Source organism: Octodon degus, unplaced genomic scaffold (assembly GCF_000260255.1).
Source record: "Octodon degus isolate 3935 unplaced genomic scaffold, OctDeg1.0 scaffold00013, whole genome shotgun sequence".
Lineage (NCBI taxonomy): Eukaryota > Metazoa > Chordata > Mammalia > Rodentia > Octodontidae > Octodon > Octodon degus.
The window spans coordinates 19,912,254-19,939,752 of record NW_004524589.1 but is presented as its reverse complement, the minus strand read 5'-3'; the positions used below and the strand labels follow the sequence as shown (position 1 = coordinate 19,939,752).

Below are 27,499 nucleotides of genomic sequence, written 5' to 3'. Positions count from 1 at the left end.
TATATATATATATATATATATGTATCATGTATATATGTGTATGTATGTAAAATAGCATATTTCTATTATAACTCATAGCAAAAAGTAATTTACCCTGACTTTTCCTTTTAAAAGCATGAAACTTGTATCCATTTTTATTTTCTTTTATTTTTGTATTTTAGTAAGGGTCTACAGGGTCTCATTATGTAGATCAGACTCATAGTGATCCACCTGTGTTCAGCCTCCCAAGTACTGGGATTACAAGAGCGCACCACCGTGCTCAGTCTCAATTGCCATCTTGGGGCAGGGCCAGCATGGAATGCTGGGGATCAAACCCTGGCTGCTACTACTGCCTAAGCAGGCGCTTTAATCCACTGAGCTATTTGGCTGGTCCTGAAACTTGTATTTAAATGTTAAGCTTAATTGTGGCTATGAGATGCTGCCTAATCTGCATATTTTATCAACTATTGATAGCCTGGATGCCGCTATATAATTGATATGAAATCTCATTGCACATAAAATGAGACTACCTTATAATATTTTGTTTACGTCCATACCAATATCAATTTTCTGAGTGGGAGTCTGCAGCTTGATTGTGTGTAATAAACTTATTTAAATGCAATATTTAGAGCCACAAGAGAAGATACTTTTAAGAACTGAAATTATTTTCAATGATATACAAATTGGGGGCAGCAATAAATATGAAAGTCTTCCCTCAAAAGGGAGGACTCATCGGCGCCCACGGCTGCGTCTTTATGCTTCTGCAAACTAGTATCTATTTATGCTTACATACTTCACCGGCAGCAGTGCTCATTATGCAAAGAATTTTATTTTTCTTGCCACAACTTTGAGATCAGACATCAGTAACCTCACTTACAAATTTGCCAAAGAAAGTCAGGGAAGAGATGAGGCCCATTATTTTTGGCTCCTAAATTGTAGGGATTGTGATAGATGCTTTTCCAAACTCAAGCAAATAACAACAACAACAATAGCAATAATTTGCTGTGTATTGTTTTGTTTGTTTTTAACTTAGGAGAGATTTTATTCAAAAAAGACAAGAAGGGAAAAAGGCTGTTGGTTTCTTGAGGGGGAGATCTGAAAAGCAGAATCTCCACATGGCCCCTTATGCTGGAACTAAAGGGGTGCTCAGCTGTTTAGTGACCACCTGTCATGGGAGGCTCTGTGTGTTTAAAATGAGTTCCAGTTGGAACTTGCTCTCAAACCCAGTTACTCACTAGATAGGGTTTAAAAGAAACTGAGATTTCACAGAAAAACTAGTTACTTCACATTTTAAGTTCCTGGGAGCTTGGCAGTTTGGTAGGGAGGGGCTACACTCCCCATTAGTAGGGAGGGGCTTCATGTCATGTTGCTTGAGCAAGTTTATTCCTGGTCTGAAGTCCTAGTTCACCACCTGCTCTTGTTTTAGTTCTTATGAATACGGCTCATCACACAAGTCTGTCTCGGGCTCCTTCCCTAGCTGGCTGTCTTATCTGTAAGCTAACTAAATAACTGTGTTGTCACATTTCTCACCTCTGGATTATACGTAACTGCCAATAGGGGAGAAGGGGCAAAGACTAAACCTAGCCACTTCCCGCTGAAAGGAGTCAGTCTCAGGGCCCACAGTTAGGAATCTTCTCCTAGAGTAAATCTAAGGAGACTAGTCATGATGGGGTTCCATAGCTATTGGCCCTGCTTAGAGGGTCGTTCCAGTGGGCCCTGATAAAATTGGCACAGTGTTATGCTTCATAAATAAAAAAAATAGTGGAGGATCTTCTGTTTCATGAAAGGATGTCAAATAGTAATTCAATTCAAGATTTTGGAATGCAATTAGCCCATTTATTTTCCTCATTTTGAATTTTGATTCTTCCATATCATCATAGACTACAAATAGCTGTATAATGTAGTTAAATTTTTATTCCAATATTTGTTCATTTTCTAAAATACTATATACATATAATATATATATATATATGTATATGTATGCAATTTTTCTCTAATTCTCCAGATCATTTTCTGCTTTCTTGTCATAATCCCAATAGTCTTTGAGAGAATGAGGGAGGCTCTGTTTTCAGTAAGATCTCTTTGTCCCAGAAGCATCCACTATTTTGGGAGTTCTGTGGGACTGGGCTAACAGTGAACCAACCTAATATTTGTTGTTGTTAGAGATCGGGACTCAGAAAATGTAACTGAAGCAAATTCTCATATGTCTGAGAAAAAGGTTAAAAGGTAAGGTTCATTTATAATTTACTTTAGGAGTTCTGTATACACCTGCATAAATTCTTTAATCTTAGAAGGTTTTCTAGGGTGTTGAATCATATGACAGTATTTAAGCATAAATGCTATCTAAACACAAAAAAAATGTGGTCTTGGGTGCTTAGTACCTGATACAGAAAAATTAAGGAAATTCTGCTGTAAGATCTCCTGACTCGGTCTGCTCTTCGGCTGCGTACTGTAGAAGGCATCACCACACTCGAAGCCCTTTACTCAGGCTGTGAAGATTTATGTTTCCATACTATTGCTTGGTAGAATTTCTGTGGTACAGACAGCAGTCTGGGAAGCTGTTCCTTGGTTACTTCATGCTTTAAGAAATGTACAAATTCCGCACTGGTACAAAATAGGACCTAACTTTCAGTACATTTTACTTCACTGAATACAGAAGCTTTAAAACTTGCAGCTTGTTTGCCACCACAAGGAAGATGAGGACAGAAGCTCAACTTCATTATTATTACAGACTGTTTAAATTAAGAAGCGATTAACAATGGTTCCGTGTTTTGCAGTCTTCACCTTATATTGGAAGAAACTCTAATAATAGGAGCTTCTTTAGGAAAACCCTTCCTAAGGTAGTGCCTCTGCCTTTTCCAGTGTGTGTGTGTGTGTGTGTGTGTGTGTGTGTGTGTGTGTGGTGTAAGATTACTATTTTTTGCAGAGAGTGGAAAGGCTAGGAATGAACTGGCTCACTATTTTCCATAATGTCTTCAAATGGCTCTTTTCTAATTTTTTTCTTTTTTCTTTATTTATTTTTAATTATTTAGTATGGGGTCTATAGGGTCCCATAGATCAGACTCATAGTGATCCTCCCATTTTCAGCCTCCCAAGTGCTAGGATTGCAGCCATGTGCCATCAGGCCCAGACTCAGCTGCTGTCTCAGAGTGCCCTGGGGGTAGGACACACTCTGCATGTGGTTCTGGGGATTGAATCCCGGTCCCTGCGGTTCAATCTTGCTTTAGTCCACTGAGCTATCTGGCCAGCCTTGCAAATGGCTCTTGAGTCTAACCATTCTTTTCTTTTCCTATAATTCTCTAAATCATTTTCTGTATTCTTTTCATGATCCCAGCAAAATCTTTGATAGAAGAAAGGAGGACACATTTTCAATATGATCTACTCATCCTGAAAACACATACACTATTTTGGGAATAGGAATTAACCAATCTCATTCAAATATTATTTGGAGATGACTGAGGTAAAGACACGACTAAATTATTAAGTATAATTAAAGGACTTCCCATTCAATGAGATTGAGAGGCGCTGTCATTTCAGTTGGGCTTCTTCATGAAAAGATGTTGTAGTGGATTGCCAACTGGTGGTCAACTTGTTATAGCCAGCTGAACTGAACTAGCATGGTGCTGCATGGGGGAGGCCCACCTGAGGATTGATGCCAGCAGCATACAAGGCTGAACTGGAGAAGAAGAGAAAAGCTGTTAGGGAAGCTGGATGCAGCTGCTGGAGGTGGCTGGTTCTCTTGGGCTATCCTGCTGGAAGATGTTATTATGCTGGATTTCCTGGCAAACTTGGCTGTTTTTCCTAGAGGATGACTTGGGACCTCATTGTCACTGAGAATAGCTATGGTTTCTTTGGGGGAGCTCTGGTCCCCACCTTGAACAACGCTTCCTGAGCATGGTGCACAGCTCAGCCTCCTGGAGAAGCCCGTCACATTGGCTTTCCTTATGGGAACTTGGGTATTTTCATTGTCAGAGGAGCTTGAGACCTCACTGTTGCTGAGGAAGGCTGTGGTACTTTTTTGGGGAGCTCTGGTTCTTAAGCTTCCCTTCCTGGCTCCAGTTCAGATCTCTCAGCACAGATCTTTCATCCCATTGGTACAAATGTTTTTGCTTCCATCACTGAGCTTTGAGCCTTCCCAGTGCAGATTCATAAAGCAGGCCTGCATGGGATACTGTTGTGGGCTCTAGGCCTCCAGGTGGATGGTGGGAGTCATTGTTATGAGCTCTACTTTTCCAGCAAGACTTATGTAGCATATTAGGATCCAGGCCCTCAGCTGGATTCTTTGGTCTTTCATGTGTGGACAGATTTTCTGCACTTTTTGTATATGATTCTTTGGGTGATTCATTATAAATAATCTTATAAAATGTGTCCTGTACTATACTGTCACCCTTGCAAAAACCCAAATTGTGACAGATATGTTATCAGAGGAATTAATGAGAAAATAACACAGTCACACTGAGTGTTAGGGATTCAACACACAAATGCAGGGAATAATTCAGTATATGACAGTGTGGTTTGTGAACTATTTCTGTCTTCTGCTTACAGATTTCACAAACCAGTAATTTTTAAAATTTTACATTGCTGAGGAAAATGCAAACACTTAAGCAATCCCAGCAATGACATTTGCATTTTGACCTTACCTGTGTTATTAAGGTTGAGTTTTAATTTGTACGTTGTATACTTTGAATAGTATTTCTAAAACAATTCCCAAATAGGTTTATTGTTCCCAGAAAGACTTACTCTAATATTCATGTCATAACAACCTTTAATATCAATTAATTCTACCTTTCCACGATGTTAGAACCATTAGAATTCAGCTCTGTGTTTGTGAAATGTCTGCATTAATATCGAAAGATAATCTGTGTGTCAAGGACTGTGGACAGAGGTTTTCCTCTCTCTGAAGAGAGAGTCAAGCTGTCCAGGAATGCAAAGCACAGCCTGTCTGAGAATGATAAAGCTTGATTGAAATCTAAACTCTCTGGTAGGTATTTGTGTCTCTCTGTCAAGGTTTACTAACATAACATGAGTGAGGAAAAGGAGCCAAAAGTTTGACTACTCTTCCATTAAGAATTTCTTCTTTTCCACAGGAAAAGATGAATATGCCAGTCCTCTGTTACATACTGACATTTTTAGAGTAGCAGAAATCTAGGTCAGAATTCTGCTATCATCTTCAAAGCACTGCTTTTCATTAAAAACAAAATAGAAAGTGGAATGTCTCAGAGCAGCCCCTGGATCATTTTCATTAGAAGGATAAATTCTCGGATGTGTCATACATAGGAAGCTTTCTGAACTTTCCCTGCTGGTGTGAAAATGGTACAGGAAGCAATTTGCCACCCGAGGCTCCTGTCTCTGATGCGAAATATTTTACCCTAGTGTTAGATGATGCGGCTCAAGTCTGTAGATTATCCTAATGCGTGAGACATTGGTTTCTGCAGAGAGAGTCTAGTAGATCATGGATTCAGTGTGTAACGTGTGTAAACAGGGCAGACATAAGGAGCTTAACTATGTAAAATAGTCAACTGAGTAGAAAATTTTGAGACAGGGCCTTGCTACGTAGTTCAGTCTGGTCTTAAACTCATGGCGATCCTCCTGTCTCAGCCTCCCAACTTCTGGGATTACAAGTATCCACCACCTTGTCTGGTTTCTAATTTTAATAAGAATTTTAAAAAAACTTTTATGTGGTCCTAATTTTAAAGGGCAGATATGTGTACTTGCTGTCTCCAGCAGACAGCCAGGTCAGTAGATATCCTCGTGCCCTACACAACAAATCCACAAGAACCTCTGCCTGTTCTTATGAAGACAGGCACATTCCAGACCTGAGTTTACTGTACGAAACTACCAAACAAATGGCAGGACTATTTTGCCTGTTTTTTTTTTTTTTTTTTTTTCAGAACCAAGGATTGAATTCAGGCCCTTGAGCTTGCCAGGGAAGCACTTATTCCACTGAGCCATCTCCCCGGCCCCTATTTTGTCCATTTTTGTTGATTTTTGAATTCCACGCTCAAGCTGGCCCTTTCTTTGAAATGCAGAAGTTTCTTGATCTGAGCTTATATGTCATTTGTAAACAGTTTTATATTAAAGTGTTAAATTAGCAACTTGGTTATTATGGAGACACCTGGGTAGGAAAATATAAAACACAATTTTAAATCAAAATCTACAGTTTCATTAAACACAATTATGACTTTGATATTGACATTTTCTACCTAGAGCTAAACATTCCCTTAAATCAAATGTTGTCATGGGGCTGGCCAAATAGCTTAGTGGATTAAAGCACCTGCAAGCAGGTGCAGGGGCTAGGGGCTCCATTCTCGGGCGCGCTGAGATAGCAATGAGACTGGGCATGGTGGCGCACACCTATAGTCCCAGCTCTTAGGAGGTGGTAAACAGGCAGATCACTCCAAGTCCCATCTAGTAGTGAGACCCTGAACACCCTGGAGACCCTTCCTAAAATACAAAAATAATGTTGTCACGTAGCTCACTTTTTTATTTGGAATTTATGGGGGAAAATATGGCATGGGAATATGACTGAAAGACAGGAAAACAGACATGCATAGATATTCAAAATAAAGTGTTCACGCTCTAAATGTATTTTCTGAGGGGCCAATTTTCATAATATTTGAAAGTATATCAAAACAGTGGCTCTTAAGAAAAAGTGGAAGGTATGATGAAATTTTGCAAAAAGTCAGTGTCACTTTAACCTTGATATTTCAACAAGCACAATGTAGAAAGAACATAAAAATTATTACTTTTTGCATTGTTTTGGATAATGTCCTTGCTGTTTTATTATCCATATAAGTAAACTTCTAACATGGTTTGTATTGCAGCTCCAGTACTGGAACCAGACATGCAAGACCAAAGGACACTGTTATGTACACAAGGACGTATGTAGAGAATAGGTATTGGAAATTTATTGCAAATATTTTTGTATTATTTCATAATTTTGAAATGATCTGTGTATAAGAAGTGATATCACCACTTTAGGGTATGTTTCTTTTCAAATAGAAAACCATTTACATGTAAATTGAACTGTAGGCATATATTCCTTTATAATGTTTCCAAATTAAGTCGTTGACAAGTAATAATAGTCACCAGGTGGACTATTTTCACATAATGCATAAGTTCTCACAACACAAATGACTATATGATTATAATAAGCTGTGTGAACATACACAAGTATTTCTATACTAATTTGGAAACCCATTTTAGTGAGATGGCTCAGCTGCTGTTGTGGTTTCATCTACTGTTGTAGATTATCGCAGTCTCAGATAAGGGTATCACGTTGAGCTGATACACTCTGGCCCAAATTGCAGGGAACTGATGTCCCATGACATCTGTGTGTGGGAAACATGCGTGAGGAGGAAGATGTCATCCAGAGCCAAGGATTCAGCATCCATTTTGGGGTTAGCCTAATTGTGAAGCAATACAATAGCAAGGCACATATGTGCCAATGCACATGTCACGTGAGCCCACCTTGAAGACTTGAGTATCCAGGAAATCTTTCTCTGTGTAGGGCATTCTCAGGAGTCAGGAAACTCAAAATGTGCCAGAAAGTGAGTAGACAATAACATCAAAATCGTATTCCAGAGAAGGCAAGACACCAGACACTGGAAAATAGAATAAAATAACTTAGGCCTTTATTCTATATTTACATAATAATCTCTTACATACTATAACCCTATGTGATAGCATACCAGTGCAGTTTACTTTCTAAAGAAATATCTCATGGGAACTAATGTGAACAACTATAATTTTGATTTTTTTAGAAGAAATGGTGGCTTTTCTTTTAGAAAATATTCTATTAAATGTCATGTATTGTGGTTTTGGATTTATCAAACAGGTGAATCGTGCAGAAACCAAAACATACTTGAAATACTTAACTATGCTGACAATAGCTTTTTTTAAAAAAACTACAGCATGTATACACATATGTATATCTGTATCTGAACCTCTACCCATATCTGTGTTTGCACCTCTATCTGCATCTGTGTCTATACCTGTACCTGCTTCTGTATATGTATCTACTTCTACATCTGCACCTCTGTCTGTACCTGTACCTATACCTGTGTGTCATATGCACATAGAATAGTCATTCTTGAAGTGCAGCCTGGGGAGGTCAATGACCCCTGGGAACCTGTTAGAAGTGACAGTTTGTTGGCTTCATTGTAGACCTGCTCAATCAGAAACTTTGTTGGGAGAATCAAGTGATCTGTGTCTTAACAAATTCACGATGTTTCTGATGTACATTCAAGTTTAAGAATCTTTACTCTAAAGAGTAGTGTCATTGTATGTCAGGCCGATAGTTTGTAAGGCTGAAATTCTGGAAGGATGAGTTATTCCTGTACCTTAATCTAATATAGATGGTGATGTACCTCAAGTATCTTCAACTTCCCTAAAAAGTATATTGACAAAATATATGATATAACATAATTCCCTAGGATCAGATTCAGGGTTAAGTTCTCATTTGCCACTTACGAGCCACGTAGCTTTGGGAAAATTACTAAATCTCAGATTCATCAGCAGTGGGGTAGAGCTAATGGTATCTACACTGCATATAAATATGTACAAACTCCATTTGGCACTGTGGACTACTATTTTTCATAGTAGTTTCTTTTAGCTCTGACAGCAGTCTGCCTGTGGGTGATTTGAAGGAAGAGATAGATTTCCCATTAAAAATATTCCAAGTGAGAGATACAGAATTATCAATCATTGTCCAGAATGGTAGGGGCATATTGCTTCTAATCCTAATATATTCCCAGGTAGCTGAAGTACTTCAGAAGCAATTACAAGGAACCAACTTGTTAATGAATTACAGATTCATTTGTCTCTGGAAAAGAGTGATGTTTACAAACTGGAATCAATCTAGAAAGTAGAAAATACAGGACTTAAAATTATACCAATTTTTTTTCATTCTAAGCTACCCTTTTTTGGACATTTTCAAATAAAAATAAGGGGCTAGCAATATAATTCAGCAGCATAAGTGCCTGCCTGGAAAATGCAAAGTCCTGAGTTCGATCCCCAGTGCCTAAATAAATAAATAAATAAACTTGCATTCTCAAGTAAAAAAGAAATCTCTAGAGCTTTCTCCAGAAGTTCAAGAGCCTGTTTCCTTGGGAGTGGTATGTGTGTATGCACTTGCTGTGCTTGGCCCTGGATGTTTTTTCTCGCTAGATTAGACTCCATCTCACTTTAGTAAGCATGTGGAGAGGAAATATAAATTTCATGAAAAACCATGACCTTTACCTGCTCTCGCTTATTCCTGTACTCCTTGTCCTACTCTCTGTTTACTCTGGTGATGCCAAACTTAAAGGTGCCTTGTGCACCAGTGCTTCTTCAGATTAAAGAGTAACAGGTGTCAGCATGTCATCTGGACTTGCAGCATCACAAGAAACAATAAAGTAAGGTGGCATGAGGGGGTGTGGATGTGCTTTCTTACCTGTATGTGGGTATGCATGTCAACATTCCAGAAGTTAGCCTGATTCTCACATGTCCATATATGTTTGCTTCTAGTGAAATACCGAAGAATGGGTATCAGGAGAATAGCTCTGGAAAGTATATACAAACTGTTTATTCAACTTCAGATAGGTGAGTATGTCTACATCTTCTAGTACAAAAATATGCATACATACCTTTGGATATATGTGCAAGTACAATGCCTACTTATATGTACATTGTATATTTCTCACCCTTTGATGTGGATATGGCTCTCCCAATGCTGATTGCTATATATGTGTATGAAGAGAAGGTATACAACTCTACATCTAGGGATTTGCTTCTTGACTTTTTGGCAATAGCTCATCGGGCTCTTGATTTTGATGCATATTATTCCAAAAGTCCTTTCCACACAGGCCAGCTCACTGTTGGTGATTTTGAGAAGTCCCCAGGCCACCAAATAATAGTATCTAAGCCTCACTGCTTGACTAGAGTACGCTCAGTCCTCTGTGCTTGTAGTTTTCCAAAGCCAGCTGCATGGATGTGCTGCTGTAACCAACTCAGGACCCAGTTTTGTACCTGGGTGTAGGGTTACGATGAGTATTGAGTTGGTGCTGGTGAAGTGGTCCCACTCAAGGTTTTGGGGGCATCTGGTCCTCTTTAGCTTTTAATGTTCATCAGCCTCCCAGGCCACACTCAGGAGAATATGGCCTGCAGACCACTAGAGGAGTAAATGAAGATGTTTAGTGTTTTTACTCATCGGTGTAGCAAAGCTCTATGTGAATGTCTGATATGTCACTAATGGTGCTTTTCACATGCTGCAAATAAGACTCACTGACACATTAAGACATATTTTACTTTTTATGTGTAGCCCCAACATCTAATGCAGTGTTTGGCCTCTTACAGGTATGCTATACATTTTTTTCCTGAAAAGCCAACCCCCTGTCCTAGTTGTTAAGGGAAGTGTAAGTGGATCAGGCATCAAAATATATCCTGTTTCTCTGGTGGTATGAATGTAAACTATTAAAATATCATTGGAAAAAGCACAAAGGTTCCTATTAAACTAAAAATAGAACCACCATATGATACAGCAATTCCACTATTGGATTTATATCCAAATGAAAGGAAATCCATGTTCCAAGGAGATTTCTACACCTCTATGTTCATTATAGCTAGCTTTGCTCATAATAGCCAAGGTATAGAATCAACCTAGGTGCCCACTGACAATGAATGGATAAAGAAAGTGTTCTGTAGTGTCCACTGAAAATAAAAATTACGGTCTCTTTCTGATGCTTTTATAGGATCTTTCATTATCAAATCTCTGCTGGAGATGCTACCTTTTAGGTCACATCTTTCTGAGCAAGAAAGTAATCTCTATAAATATTAAAACTATGGATGTAAAGCAACCAAAAGAACTCCAGCACTAAGCTTTCTATAAATCTTTGGAAAGATCTTTAACTAATCATGTGATCTTAATAAGGCTTTAAGAGCTTTCTCTGGGCTTGTATTTTTATTGCTAACTTAAAGAAGGAAAATGTTCTCCTATATTACTGTCAGTATAATTTCATTCCTGCCCAGAAGGCCATTTGTGAAATCTTACCTAGTCAACAGTGCAAAAGTCAGTTTTCTATAAGACTTTTGATGTTGATGAGTGTGTGAAATTGGCTGAGTGCCCAGCCTTCTCATCCAAGCACTCTAAGCCCATTAAAAGTAGCTTGCTGCTTTATAAAATAAAGGCCAGAGTCCTTTGTACATTATCTACAGGGCTTCTGAACCTGCTGCTGCTAAGCATGGACTACTGTTCAGTCACTGCAGTGCCCTCATTCTGTCCACCCTGTTCATTCTGCTTGGAGCTTCTCCCGCAGGCTCTTCTGCCCACCTTACCAACCACCCCAAGGACTCCTTCATCTCCAAGATTTAACCCATATGCACTTCTTCTGACAAGCCCTTCCTGACCCCACTACTCCCAGAGTTGTTTGCATCTCAGTGGGATTGCCTAACTCTTTCCATGTGTTCATGTCATGCTGTCACCACTGAACCATACACTTTTCACCCAGTGAAAAGAGCTTCTCACCAGCAGCCATGTCATCAGTATTCCCAGCTCCTAGATCAGTGCCTGTGGACTGCACAGATTATAGAATAACCCAACTAGGGCATGTCAGGAAAGACTCACCAGAAAATAGTGCATATGGGACAGACTATACCACCCATTTTCTACTCTTCAAGTGCTTACACTCTTGGGCAGGAAGCTGTATAGTGTGCATATATACTTACATATATATGGAGAATTCATGGGGAAATGTATCTACTCTAATCTTTTCTCTCTTTTTCTTCCTTCCATTTTTCCTTCTCTCTGTTTCTAGGTATAACTAGCTCATTTCTTGCAGGGAGCCCAGTGGACCTCAGGCAGGACAGGGACGCTAGGGCCGCGCTTGCTCTGTTCTTATCTGCTCACTGCCTGCATGACAGCATCAATTGGCTTACCTTTCTGTGCACTAGCTTCCTTTCATGTAAAATGATGCAAAAATGACAATATTGTCCTGTCAGGGATATTGCAAAGAATGAATGAATTTCTACAAGTAAAGTGCATAGGAAAATCACTGCATAGAATAAATACTATATTACTACTGGTTACTTTTTGTTTCTCTGCCTCATTATGTATCTTACTCTGGAAATTTCAGGCCTGCATGCTATTTCCTCAGAACCAATCAACTCTACCAGGTGATTTTTAAGACAGGAAAGGAACAGGTTCTGTTGTGATCACAGGTTTTTTTTAACTCAGCTGGTCAAATGTATAATTCATATTTTATACATTATTTTTGAACATTAGTTTTCCAATGTCAATAAGAAAACTTTTTTTCTCTCATCAAACTTGTGGCAGGCTTACATCTTCTTGTAGAGTGTAAATTTCATCAAGATAGATATCCTGTTCACATCTTGACTCTTAACAGTGAAACCAAAGGGGATGTTATAGTGAGCTGAAACCTTGGGGTCCTGAGATCTATTGTTTGTGAGCTTGTGAACTCATTCTTGAATGGATTTCTGTTTTTGATCTATTGAATGTTTTGCGAGTTAAAAATTTACATTCATCAGAAGAATAATTTTCTCATGAACTCTGTAAAATGGTATGTGTACATTAATAATTAAAAACCCTCATCTGTCTTCCATGGGTATTTAAGGCTTAGTTCAACTATGAAAAAGAACTGTTTTGTCCTGCCCAGATGCTTCTTTGATTGTTGATGAATTAGTAATTGGAGATTTTCCATTATGTTCATTCCTTGACTTTTAGGGGTAACTAGATAATCAATCTTATGAGTAGAATAAGTAAACTCTGAGTTTTTCTTGATCTTAGTGAGATTTACTAAAATACCAGCAAAAATAACATATCATATTCACATGACATCATAAAATATAAATATATTTTACATGATGGCAAATTTATTTTAATTGTTTATGTCTCTGTAGGTCTGTCATTGAAAGAGATATGTGTACTTACTGTCGAAAACCCTTGGGTGTGGAAACAAAAATGATTTTAGATGAATTACAAATTTGTTGTCATTCCACTTGCTTTAAGGTAAATGTGTTTATTTCATTTAATTAAATATAAAATGGCACAGTGTCAGGAATAAAAAATAATTATTTATTAAAATACCAGGATTGAAGTTAAAGCTTTTAGAAACTCTATATTGATAATGTACTTCTTAAATATATTACAGAGTTCTATGGCTTAAACTTTAAAGATTTGTGTTACTATTTTGACTTTAGGCTTGGAGTTGATTACTAATACATTTATTCCTTCTTAGCCTAGATATTTAAATCTGTGGAAAAGATAAATACTTGTCCTTTTTTAAAAAAATTAATACAAAATAGTGGGGCTGGACAGATAGTTCAGTAGAATAAGTGCTTGCCTTGTAAGCACAAGGGCCTGAGTTCAATCCCCAGTTCTGCCAAAAAAAGAAAAAAAAGAAAAAAGAAATGATAGAAAAAAAACATTAGAAGGAATACAAAATTTCACTAAACAAAGTAGTGAGAGTTCAACATTGGTTGCTGTATTACATGATACAACTAGTTGCTCAGGGTACCAGATATAAATGAAACACTTGTTCTTTTTATAAAAGTTTTACATTTTAATAAAACAAATTTTACATTATGTAAAATGTATGATTAAAATAAGAAAGGAAGCTAAACCTTTGAGAAGAGAAATAGCAGTTCATCATGAATTTAGCCTCATAGGCTTAACAATGAGCAAACAATCTGATTTTTTTTAAAAAAATGTATTTAGTACAGTGTCTACAAAGTCTCACTGCATAGATCAGACTCCTAGCGATTCTCCTGTTTTCAGCCTCCCAAGAGCTGAGATTACAGAAGCGCCACCATGCGCAGTCTCAATCACCGTCTCAGCGCACCCCAGGTGCGGGGCCAGCATAGCACGACAAGGACTGAACCCTGGTTCTTGCATCTGCCTAAGCAGGCGCTTTAGTCTGCTGAGCTATCTGGCCAACAATCTGCTTTTGAGACCATAATTAGTCATAATAATTGTGGTTATTAACTAACAGTAAACTTTCATTAGCAGAATGTCTTACTGTTCGGTTTCATTGAATGCTTATTTTCGTTCACACAATACGGTGGGTGAGCGGCACCACTGCACAAGTGCTGAGCTGCAGCTTCGTGGACGAGCTTTTGTTCTGCCTCGGCCATTCGCTGTAACTGCAGCTGGGCAGTCATTCACCTTACTCTGGCCTGTTTCTGTAATAGTAAAATGAGGTGGTTAACTAACTGTTTTTAATCCTGGCTACATATGTTAATAATCTGAGAGTATAGGAGTAAATAAATTAGGATCAACTCCAAATTAACCCTACTATCTTAGAGATGATGTGAGAGTATCAGTAGTTTTATTTATTTTTTCATTTTTTATTAGTATGTATTTACAAGGCACAATGATTATATTCCTCATGGGGACTGGCATATTTTAATTCTCTTTTAATCCACTTTCCCTCCCCCCCTTTCCCTTCCCCCTTCATCTTTTGCTCCCCTCTTTAAAAGCCCCTTTGATAGTTCTGAGATGTAGCCAATTTGAAAACATTTGCGCAAATCTATGTCCTTTCTGCTGCTGTCATTCTGTAATTGATGCAAATTATCTAATCCAGTCAAATAGATGTAACACTCCATCAATTGATTGCTTCTGCTCCACTTACCTTGAGACAATAACATATAGCAATCAGGAATATAGTATATCATTTTTTTCTATATTTAGGGCAGGGTCTACAGGGTGTTCAGGGTCTCACTATATAGATCAGACTCATAGTGATTCTCCTGTTTACAGCCTCCCAGGTGTTGGGATTACAGGTGCACACCACCATGCCCAGTCTCAATCACCATTTCAGCATGCCCTGGGGCACAGGCATGGCAGGCCCAGGGATCGAATGCCTGGCCCCTGTGTCTGCCTAAGCAGGCTCTTTAATCTGCTGAGCTATTTGGCTTGCCCAGCAAAACATCCCTTCAATCTAGGATTAGAGAAATTGAGTCTGGGGGCCAGCGAGATAGCTCAGTGAACTAACATGCCTGCTTAGGCAAGTTTAGGCAAGTGCAGTGACTGTATTTAGATCCCTGTCACCACATGCTGAGCCAGCGCCACCCTCAGGTCAGACTGAGCTGGACAGAGTCCAGGCACAGTGGTGCACACTTATAATTTCAGCGCTGGAGGGGATAAAAACAGCAGGATCACCACAAGTCTGAGCTGCTAGTAAGACCTTGCAACAGCCAAATACATTAAAAAATAGTCTAAAGATTAAATAATTGTTTGGCTATAAGAGCAGAAAATTATTTTCTTATAGTTATGAAATGCATTGAATTAAATAAAAGTATTAGCCCTTTAGTTAAAATTAATATGCAGAAAACATAGACATTCTTTTTTTAAAAAATGTATTTGGTACAGAATCTACAGGGTCACACTAGGTAGATCAGACTCACAGTGATTCTTCCATTTTCAGCCTCCCAAGCACTGGGATTATAGGCCTGCACCACCACACCCAGTCTCAATCCTCATTTTAGTGCACTCTGGGGGCGGGGCTGGCACAGCATGCCAGGGATCGAATCCCAGCCACTGCGCTCTGCCTAAGCAGGCACTTTAGTCCACTGAGCTATCTGGCTGGTCCTCAGAAAACATTATAAAACAAAATTCTTGATTAATAATTTGGTGAATAGAAGTAATTTTCACTTATAACATTTTGAATATAGCTATAGAATATAACAGAATTAAAATGTTTTCCAAACTCATGGAGAAAGATAGACTGTGCTGTAGTCCTGGTAGTAGATAACCATCCAAGCTGGTTTAAACTTGTCAAGTTGATCGATGACAATCTACTTGTAGTGAGCCCATTTCTAAAAGCTAGTCAGTAACAACCTGATGTTTGGAATTCAGCCAATCAGCAATGGACAGATCTAAAAAAGAGGTACTCTCCTGCACTGGTCTACAACTCAAAACAAGCCCCTTAGACCTATACGATTAGCACCTTATTTTGCTCTGTGGGGCTGCGCCTGGCCAGCACAGTGCTCCGTATGAAAGCCATTAATAAATGCAGGTCTATTTTTGTTTGAAATATTCAGTGGTCATCCTACGCTTGGCATAACCAACTTTTTAAAATGTGTATCTATTGCATTGTGAGTTAAGTATAAAATTCAGTATTAGTGTCTCCCTTAAATGCTGTGAGAATTTTTTTAAAAGCTTGGCATGTGAGTTATAGACAATTATATTTTCAATTTCCCTGGGACTTCTTTTTTAGTATTGTCACTATTACTAACCCATGATTTCTCTTGTAGATGCCTCTAAATGTTTTGTGGGGCTGGGGAGATGGCTCAATAGAATAAGTGCTTCCTTGGCAAGCGCAAGGGTCTGAGTTCAATCCCTGGTTCCATATATATATATATATATATATATATATATATATATGAATGTTTTGTGGAAGGGAGTTTTGATTGAACTAAATGTGACTTTCTATCTCTGTTCTGCTAAGAATCTATACCTAATCTATTATGTAAACTTTATTTTTTTTTCTTTAGTGTGAAATATGCAAACGGCCTTTGGAAAATCTGAAAGCAGGTGACAGCATTTGGATTTATAGACAAACAATACACTGTGAGCCTTGCTACTCGAAGGTTATGGGTAAGTGTTATGTTCTGTAAAGGACAGTTATTTTTAACATTAATGAGCAATTAGTATCATTGAAAATTACATATTCCAATAAAGTACAACTAGTTTATTAATTATACTCACATAAAAATTTAGGTGAAAATAGTTACATTGTGATGCTATTTTGTTTATAGATATAAAATTAGCTAACATTTATATTGTATCCTGACATTAGAGAGGAGGACATCAATACAACTAAGCAATGAAGCTGTTTGTTGTAGAAAATTTTCCATTTTTCCCACACAAATAGACCTTTTATAAAATGGTTGTTTAATTGAAACTCATTTTTATAAGTGACCTTTTACACTTACACTTGAATGTGCTTTTTAAAACATCTAATTTGGTTATTACAATAAGTGCCACTATGTTACTTTTAAATAAAAAACAGTTTTCTGTAATTCTATGTTAACTTAGCTTTTGTTAGCAGTTTGAGATCAAATGTTACTGTAATTTAGGCTTGCAGTGAAAAGAAAACATTAAGGGCATATATTTTGATCATCATATATTAATTGTACAGATTAATGAGCTGCACTGTGACATTCCCATCTTTCCATGTATCGTGTCCTAAGCATGTCCACGCTGGCTCTACCCTCTGGTCTTCTCCCTGTAATCCTGCTCCCCAGTCCCCAGTAGGCCCACTTCTACTTATAGACAATATTGTCTTCTTTTCACACACGAGGAAAACATGTCATACTTTCTACGTATGACTTATTTCACTCAACATGAAGAACATGTATTTTTTAACTACCATTTTTTTAATAAAGTATGAAAGGTTTCAAAGAAAACCTGAGATATGCAGAGTAATGACAAGTGAACAGCATAAAGTTCTGTGAAACTTGATTGATTTTAAAAGCCACTATCTACATTTTATTCAGTAGTATGGAGGTAGGGCTAGGGTGACAACTCAGTTGTCTAAGCACCTGCCTGGCAGGCACAAGGACCCAGATTTGATCCCCTGTACCGTATGCAGTGCTGGCCTCAGAATTCTGGGTGTGCTGTGCCGGCCACTGAGACCAGGCGTGGTGTTGCACACCTATGATCCCAGCATTGGAGAGGCAGAGACAAGAGGATCGCTATGAGTCTGAGCTGTGTAGTGAGACCCTGTATCAAATAAATATAAATAATAAATAAATAAATTTTAAAAATAGTATGCAGGTATAATAATGAAAATGTTATCAAGGAGGAGGTCCACAGCTCTATGTGAAAGGCAATTTTTTTCCTGATATCTTGGTGCTGTAGTGAGTGAAAGAGAAACATTTGGGATTCCTACGTGGGATCCAAAGTACAGAACTTAATGACAAATACGTCAGCCTAATGAGCTACCGGGATGCTACATCTGGAAAATGCACTGAAAAATATTCAGAAGCCCACGCTCCATCAGGCTGCCGAATCGCGTACAAGAATAAACCTAATTATATTCATACTTTGCCGTCTATTTTTTGCTTTCCCCAGACAGTTTGCAGATTTCACTTTTCTAATTTAGCAGGCTTATCATGATCCAATATTATATCATAGGTCTTAATGTGCATGGTGGGAGTTCTAAAGCTTTCAGTCTCCGTGACTTGGTGGTCTGGCTTAACAGTTATGCCATGGTTACCCACAGACCCAGAAGGCCTAGTATACTCCTCCCTGACTCCCATGACCACTCCAGAGCCATTGTACTTTTTGCAGTACACATAAGTTATCAGGCTATGACCCCCACGTATGTCATAAATATCCATGCCTGGCATTTAGTATTTCATGTATGACCAAAGGCCATACTGATGAATTCAGTAGTAGAAGGTAGATTGGAATGTGTAATCCACCACTATCTCCTGGATGAAATGTTTAAATTTGTTTTTCTTCTGAATTTTGATTGTGGGCTTATTTTTCTACTGAATTTGTTTTCTGTTTTTTTTCCCCTAGCCAAGTGGATTCAATAGTGCCAATACATGGAAATCAAGATGGAAAACATTTATTAAAGAATTAAAAGTTACAAGTTTTGAAAACATGCAATCTATAAAAGCTTTTACATTGAAGATCAACATTTATATAAAATTATAATAATTCTAATAGTGCATAAATAATCTATTTACTTTCAATAAGGTTATAGAAATGAAAAGAGCCATCTGGCATCTGGCTAGATTAATGATAAGAAACTCATATGATTCTAGTTATTAGAATGAAAGAAATAATGTGTTTGATGGTAGTGAAAATTGTCAGCCATAGTTAGATCCATCCCTAGTGCTACATCATGGCTCCCATTCTAGCAAAGTTATTTATTTTTCTCATCTTTATTCTTCTAAGAATTTGGGTTCTCAGGCACTATTGACACCCTAACAAAGATACTAAAGGTAGCAAGATATGCTTTTTTTTCTGCAAAGGAAATGTTAGAAATTTTTGTACAAACTTTGGCAAAAAGATGTCAACATCAAAAGTTGTGTGTTGTAGAAAATCACTTAAGATTTCTACATCTCGATGACATTACTCATAATGTGGGGGTACTGGAGAAAATGTTTCCTACTTTTTACTTTCCCAGTTCTCTTTTAATGAAGGAACTTTGAGTTTGTTCATTTAAATCATACCAGTATATGTGTTTGTTAAGCTTATCATCTAAAGTGGGCAAGTAAACAATTTGACCTTTGTGTCATCCTTTAGTTTATCACAGCCATATTTATATGTACTGTATTTTTTAAAAAAGAAATGAACTTATTGGCATAGGTAAAATAATGTGACATGTATAGTTTACATAATATAATTTGTTAAGTTTCCTTTGCATGAATTTCAAAAGTCTGAAATACAAATAATGTACAAGATATAATGGTTATGGATTATAGAGACATGTTACATGTACTCATATTACTGATAACTGTAGATTTACAGAAGGCTTATACAAATAAAGTGAACTATCAGTTATGCATAATTTTATGGAATGTCTATAAATATCCACTCACATTGTTTTTCTCAATTATAGTGATTACAATGTATTATAGTCAATGCTATATCAATTAACTTATTTTTGATTACTTAAATTATAGTTTTTAGTTTTGAAGAGCTTTACAGAAAACAATTGAGAATTCAGCAGTTATGAGAAACTAGTACTACTGTTAATATTGAGAAACTGAACTTATAAAATATTTCAGAGACACATCACTGTTTCTTTAAGAAAGGCATATTGAGGTGGGGATGAAATTCTCAGGTGATTTTAAGCAACTTTGAGCAACTGACATAAATAGAGACAATGAAAGGTAATCAAGCATTTCTGAACTGATGACAAATTGAAAGAACTACCCTCCCATCTAATAAATTTCATGCATTGTGCTTCTTAGAGCCTGGCTCATCAAGTGTTAAACACAAAACACTTATCACAATACAGCAGTGTATAATTGTCCTATGGAGAGGGAGCCAGAAAAACAATTAATAATAATTTGATATTCAGTAATTCATGCTTGAAGAGAAGAGTAGTAATTGAGCCATATGTTTTATTGTTCTTTTATTACATGCTATCTGAGTGGATCAAAAGAAATAATTTTCTTAGACTTGAAATTCGCTGCAGATAAGGGTGGATGCAATAGCATCCTTGCCTTTTCCATGAAGTGTATTAACATTTCAATGCCTTTGTAGTAATTAAAAATCATCTGAATATAATTTTAAAAGTATAAAAATCTAAAAAGAACACATTTCTTACTCTTCTGCAGTGGTTATATGGATGCTTTCTTCTACAACAATGAATTAAATTAAACTAAATGCTGTTGTGAAAATGGAATAAATATGGAGTGATGAGAGAAGGTGGTTCTGATTCATCAAATGTACTCTATTATATCTGAGTTTATTCTCAGTACAGGAATGAAAAATGTCTAAAATGACTCCCATTTTTGTTGCCAGTTAATTACATTATGATTGTCATAATTTTTTTGGACACAGTTGCCTAAGTCTAGGAGTTGTGTTGCTAATTTAAAGATATCTCTATAAGACGAATAATGATTCTATCAGGACACTATCTTTTTAGGAAGGCAAAAGAAATACATTATTTTCAGAAATGGAATTTGTTTATATAGCATGCACTTTGAAGGTAAGGCCATGAAATAAAAATTTAGTTGAGAAATAATTTGTGTACCCTTGACTGTAATCATGGAGCTGCTTGGGTCTGTAGTATGTGATGGAATGGTGTAGCTAGTTCACTCTCTGACTTGTTTACTATGGTAGACAACCAAGAGTGGTTGGAATGTTGCCTTTCTCAGCATGATTTAGAACTCTATCAAATCAAGCCATTGATTTATATCACAGCAAACTAACAATGACACTGCAGTGAATTTTTCAAACTATCCAGTTATTGTTTTCGCACAATATATAATCCGCTTTTAAGGTCCACCTAAGATTCAGTAGTCTCCTAGAGGTGCCTCTGTCCTCCTTAATTTGGGCAGGTTTATGTTCCCCCCAGACCCACTCCCTACTGTTTAAAGTGTGGGGTTGGGAAATTAACTCCATAATGTGCCTACGAGCTCAGAATACATCTAAGTTTATTCTTGTTACTCACCTTCTTTTATGTGATCTCTTTTACTACAGGCCCTCAGGAAATGGAATGTCTTGTATGCACTTTATAATTTCATTTAAGTTTATCACAACACAAAAGTTGGACCCCTTCTGACCCTTATTTACGATATCTCTGTCTTGCTATTGCAGCAAGATGGTTTCTGAAATATGTTCGCTGAAATATTCAAATACTTGAGTTAGATTGATTTCAGTTTGTTTGTTTATTTTAACTTTAAAAGGAAAGTGAACATCATCTTTGCCTTAAAAGTACTATTTAAGAAGGAACTTTTCAGTGTGTCTGTAATCTCCCTCATACACTCTTCTCATTAATATAAGCACTTAATTGTTCTAGTATCTGTATAAAATTTATGGTTTATAATGTACATTCATCCATGCTACTATTATGCAACTTACACTTTTTCTTTAAGAACCTGCTATGTCCTACAAAGTAACTAATGTTTTTGTCCTTGACAAACTTATCTACAAGGGACAAAGAAGAGACAGAAAATGAATAAATGTAATTTTGGAATGAATAAGACCCATGCAGCAAATAAAAACGGTGACTGTATGTTCAGTATTAAAAAGTAATGTAGTAAGATGAAAATGAGATAGTTTATAAAAATAAGTTATACATATTGGGAATGAATCAGTGTGAGAAAAAACCTTCCAAGAGAAGCTGCCTTAGACTTGAAAAAAATGAGACCATTTTCTGATATCAAACTAACTTTGCTGCTTTTAGACACAATGAGATGGAAATTCAAAAATTAAGACACAAATCAACCAAAAAAGTTTTAAGATTCCTCTATTACCTGTGCAAAATAACATACAGATGTTACTCAGACTGCTTTCAACTCTGCCAAGGTGAACTGCACCAAAGGATTTCCTGGTCCTGCACCCTCGATGAAATTCCTCACTTGGGCAAAAGAACCCCCAGTGGAGCTCCAGTGAGTGTCGGGTGGGGGGTGGGGGGACTGGCCCACAGTCGGAACATGATGTGATGCGAACATGGCATGAGGTTACCTGACCTCATTCAAGGCAGTAAGGATCGTATCCCTTTTGGCTTTCCAAGCATCCTTTCTGATCTAGATTTCTCACTGGAATTTTACAAACTTTTCATGCTTTCTTGTTGCAATATGCTCAGTGTATATGATGGAAAGAAACGTTTGCACTTCGGTCTTGTGTACCTTTTCTTATGGTTACAATTTGTTAATTTTATCTCTTTTGTCAAGAGAAGAGGAAAAATCTTGAATTTCAGGGATTCTTCATATCCTTGGGGGAAAATTGGACTGAAATTTCCCCCATGAGAGTATTTAGGTCCTAGATTCAGTAGTACTTCGGTGCAATTCAGCAATAGAGAGAATGGCAGAAGGCTGGACTTAATGAACATGAAAGTACAATGTGGAAAAAGTAGGCAAGAAGCAAGTCATTACAACTGATCATTAAAAATGAATGGTAACTAAAGTGCCTGCTTAGGCAAAGTGCAGTGGCTGGGGTTCGATCCCCAGCATGCCATGCCGGCCCCATCCCCAGGGGCGTGCTGAGACAGTGATTGAGAATGGGCATGGTGATGTGCACCTGTCATCCCAGCGCTTGCAAGGCTGAAAACAGGAGAATCACTATGAGTCAGATCTATGTAATGAGACCCTGTAGATCCTGCAGTAAATACAAAAAAAAAAAAAAAAGGAAAAAAGAAAGAAAAAAAAGGAATGTTAATAAGTGAAAGTTGTATTAAATAAAACTTATAGGGAGCCATTGGTTTGGACTGACCTCCTGTATGGGGCTCTGAATACCAAACCAAAATGGAATTACTCTTGCTAAAGTTCCATAACACAAAGCTAAAACAAAGTTGATTATCAGACCTTGTGAGAAATAAGAAGAGAGATGATAGACAAATCTCCCAATGAGCTGCTTTTAACCAGTGTGGTAAGGAGGTCCTTTGTGCCTTAACCTTTATGAGGAGAGTAACTTTTAAACAATTTATCCATTTTCTACCCATAGAGCTAATTCACTCTGTTCAGCTCAGGGAAATGCTTATTCGGTTTTATGTTATACTGGCAGTATTTTTAATTAACATTCTATGGTAGAACTACAAATAAACCTAATTAAGATCTTTCAATTAAATTTGTTCTGATTTTGTCTTTTTATAATTGAAATTTAGAATTTATTTGAAGCCTTTAGATTGGTTTCATTAAAATATTAAATATTACTAAGTTTATGAACAGGTTTAGATCATGCTGAGAAAAACATAGGCAACTGGTGTTTATTTCGCATCATTCACAAAGACCCAAGGATTGAATCAAAATGGACATAGACTTAAATGTGAAGATATAAAAACTATATTTCTCAAGAAAAATACACATCCTATAACTTAGTGGTGTCCCAAATTTTCTGATCAAGGAGATTATGGGGCCACAGAGGAAAGTAATCGATGATGTATAATGTGCCTAAGGAGAGTCACCTAGAGAGAAAACATTTTCTCAGGCTTTCACAGAGAGCAAATTGGTCAAGCAATGGCCATAACTCATCCACATGGCTGACACTGACAAAGGATCTACAAACTGTGGTACAGGGCTTCAGGGTAAATCCTGAGGGGATTTAACTTACCTTGTCCAGTACAAAAGTAACATTTCTTGTTACATAGATCTTCCTGTATCTTGGTCTTAACCATCCAGCAGAAAAGTATAAAAATGAGGTATAGGGGCAGGGGAGATGGCTTGGAATAAGCACTTCCCTGGCAAATGCAAGGTCCTGAGTTCAATCCCCAGTTCTGCAAAAAAAAAAAAAAAAAAAATTGAGGTATAAAAAGTAAAGCCATATTAATATGCTGAGCTATAAGGGGCTCAAGTCAACAACTTCTGACATTGCCAGTCCTATGGATAACCCACTACTATTATGGCCTACTGGACTATATTGGATTATTTTGCTGAATTCATGCACCTACAATATTTAAATGACAATGGAATATCTTTCTCTGACAAAAGTAAACAAAAAAGGGTGACATAAATGAAGGACCATTTTGTATCTGTATATACAAAATAGTTAGGATAGATATCCAGCTACTCTTTCTTAATTAAATGAGAAGAAAGATTTGTATTTGGACAGGATATCATTTCTGCATCTTGTACTAGGAATAACCGCTACAAAGACAACAATATGCAATGTATTAATTATTGTAACTGTCCTACTAATCTGTTTTGAAACTCTCATTGCTATTTGTTTCTCAATAAAATTAATAGAAAAAAGATAAATAGGAAAAATCTGCATGTCCTTTAATGTTGGTGAATTTTTCAGATATAATACCCAAAGTTATTATCTATGGAAGGAAAAATCAATAGGTTAAATTTATTAATATTTGAACCTTCTTCTTTGTAAAAGACAGTGTTAAAAGTATCAGAAAATAAGCCACAAACTGGGAAAAATATTTCCAAACCATGTATCTGAAAAGGACTTGAAACCAGTATACATACATAATTCTAAAAACTCAATAATAATCTGTAAATTAATAAAAAAGTGGACAAAAGTTCTGAACAAAAAAAAGATTTGAACTGACACTTCACTGAAGAAGATACATAGGTAACAAATCAGCATATGAAACACTTATCATTAGGGAAATGCAAATTAAAGCAACGAGATACCACTACATGCCTATTAGAAAGGCTAAAATCTAAAAGTTATCAACATGCAAATTAGCATGGTGCATTTGCTATAATTAATGAACTCATTATAATCTAATGTTAATGTTTTTTCAGATTTACTTAGTTATTACCAAGTATCTTTTTGTTCTTTCTTCTACAAGGTCTGATCCAGGATATTGTATTTATTTAGTCATTGTGTCTCCTTATGCCCTTCTTGCTGGTGAAAATGTTTTGGGTTTTCTTATTTCTGGTAATCTTATCATTCAACTATTTTTCTGATGCTTTCTTTTATGATAAAATTGGGCTTCCAGATTTGAATAGGAAAACAAGAGATGAAAGGGCCCTTCTTACTACATTTTTTAATTTTTAATATTTTTATTGAGAAACAAATAGCAATGAGACAGTTTCACAACCAATTACTAGTACATTTTCATAATTAATACATTGCATTTTGTTGTCTTAGTGGCTATTCATCGTACAAGATGCGGACATGATATCCTGTCTCAAACACTATTAGAACAAACTTCTGTATTCATTGAATTACGAGAATGGAGCTGTATATCTATCTTAACTATTTTGAGTATACAGATACAAAATGGTCGTTCATTTGTGTCTCCCTTTTTGGTTAGGTTTGTCAGAGAAGGGTATTCCATTGTCATTTAAACACTGTAGGTACATGAATTCAGCAAAATATCCCAATATAGTCCAATAGTCCATAATAGTAGTGGGTTTTCCATAAGACTGTCAATGTCCGAAGTTGTTGACTTGAGCATTTTACAGCTCATCATATTAATATAGCTTCAATTTTATACTTCCATTTTCATACTTTTCTGCTGGATAGTTAAGACCAAGAAAGAGCAAGACCTATATAACAAGAAATGTAACTTTTGTATCTGATAAGGTCAGTCAAGTCCCCCCAAGATTTTCTCCTGAAACCCTGTACTGCACTTTGTAGATCCTTTGTCAGTGTCAGCCCTTAACACCCCCTTATCCCAAAGATAGGTCAAACAGACAAAAACTTAGCAAAGAAATAGCAGAACTGAACCAGAGCTTCAAACAAATGGACTTGATGGACATATACAGAGTGTTCCACCTAAACACAGCTGAATACACATTTTTCTCAGCTGCACATGGGTCATTTTCTAAAATAGACCACATTCTGGTCCACAGGTCATGCTTAAGTATAGGTAAGAAAACAGAAATTATCCCATGCATGTTATCTCATTACAGTGCAATGAAACTGGAAATAAATGACTAAAGAAACCAGAAAAAAACCCTAAATACATGGAAATTAAATGACACCCTACTCAGCAACCAATGAGTCACAGATGAAATTAAACAAGAAATTCAACAATATTTACTTACTACATTTTTTGAACATATACACTGGCAATATGATTTCTTTTTGTTGATGTCAACCTTGAATACTTGGCTGAGGTATTCTTTATTAAGTTCCTCCACCACAAAGCTATTTTTTGTCTTTCTTCATTTGGATATTGTGTTCTTTAGAAAGAAATCACTATGTGTGCAGCACTCAGTTGAAATGTTGAGTAATGATCCATCTTTATTTATTTTTTCCTGTATTTTTAGGGAAGGGTCTACAGGGTGTTCAGGGTCTCACTGCTAGATTGGATTTATGGTGATCCGCCTGTTTATAGCCTTCCAAGAGCTGGGATTACAGGCGTGCACCACCACACCCAGTGTCAATCACAGTCGCAGCATGCCTGGGGGCGTGCAGGCCCAGGGATCAAACCTTCCACCCCTGCACATTCTTGCAGGTGCTTTAATCCACTGAGCTATTTGGGCAGCCCTTACAATCCATCTTTAAAACCAATTTTTTTTTTTAGTCTTTATTTATTTGGTACAGGGTTTCGCTACACAGTTGACTCATAGGTTACAGGTGTGCACCATCACTTTTCAGTGGCCTGGCTCAGTGCTGGGCCAACATGGCATACAATACCTGGGAGTACCTGGGATTGAACCAAGGTTTTTGTGTTTGCCAGAAAGGCACTTAGACTGCCAAGCTATCTCTCAAGCCCAATCCATCCTTTTAAGGCTAGACTATCTACATAAACTACACAGCATTCTTCTGCATGGGGTAATTGTGGCTTCTCCTCCACTCATTTATCTAACTTAACTCTTTACACCAGCACAGATTCAATGGTAAATTTTTATATCTTTGGTTATAATTCAATGCTAAATTATTTATTTTTCTTGCTCAAATTGTTCCAGCTTTGATCATTGGGAGCATTTTCAGTTGGTTTCAGAGTCCCTTAGAAATCTACCTATAATTTTGTGCAAGCGTGTACTGTACATTTGAGCATTTTTATATTTTCTATAAGGTGCTTCAGGCTCATTTTATATCAATTCTTTCCCAGTCTGGTAGGCAAAGTAAACCTTTTTTGTTTGTAAGTTTATTTTCATGGGTATTTTTTTGTAGTGACAGACAGCTGACTGACACAATGATTTTTGCCAATAAGTTGATTTCCACCCTCTAAAGAACATTAATGGAAAGCCCTGGTAGAGTTTCTAAGAGACAAAGATATCCTTTGCCCTTTGTCAAGTTTAAATTGGATTTCTAGCTTGACTGAGCCCTCAGTCATTGGACTTTCTGTCAATGAGTAAACAAAATAGAATAATTTTCAAGATTTTTTTCAATATCTTCCCATAGCATAGGCTTCACAGATAGTCAAAGTAAATAAGAACACTGCCAACTGCTTTGCATTATTAAATAATTAGATTTTTGTCCTGCAAT

The 27,499-nt window shown here is 36.9% G+C and overlaps 1 protein-coding gene across 8 annotated transcripts in view; it reads left to right on the top strand.

The window, feature by feature from the left end:
* Scel (sciellin) overlaps positions 1–19,499 on the top strand; it is a 117,146-nt gene extending 97,647 nt beyond the window's left edge. For 7 of the 8 annotated variants that reach the window (XM_023709650.1, XM_023709651.1, XM_023709649.1 and 4 more), the window contains 6 exons: positions 2,143–2,205; positions 6,804–6,875; positions 9,487–9,561; positions 12,874–12,982; positions 16,468–16,570; positions 18,503–19,499. In XM_023709650.1, coding sequence (XP_023565418.1) covers positions 2,143–2,205; positions 6,804–6,875; positions 9,487–9,561; positions 12,874–12,982; positions 16,468–16,570; positions 18,503–18,519 — 439 coding nt within the window. In that variant the 3' untranslated portion in view covers positions 18,520–19,499. The remainder of the gene's footprint in view (positions 1–2,142; positions 2,206–6,803; positions 6,876–9,486; positions 9,562–12,873; positions 12,983–16,467; positions 16,571–18,502) is intronic. The other variant, XM_023709648.1, reaches the window with a different exon arrangement.
* Positions 19,500–27,499: the final 8,000 nt, after the last annotated feature.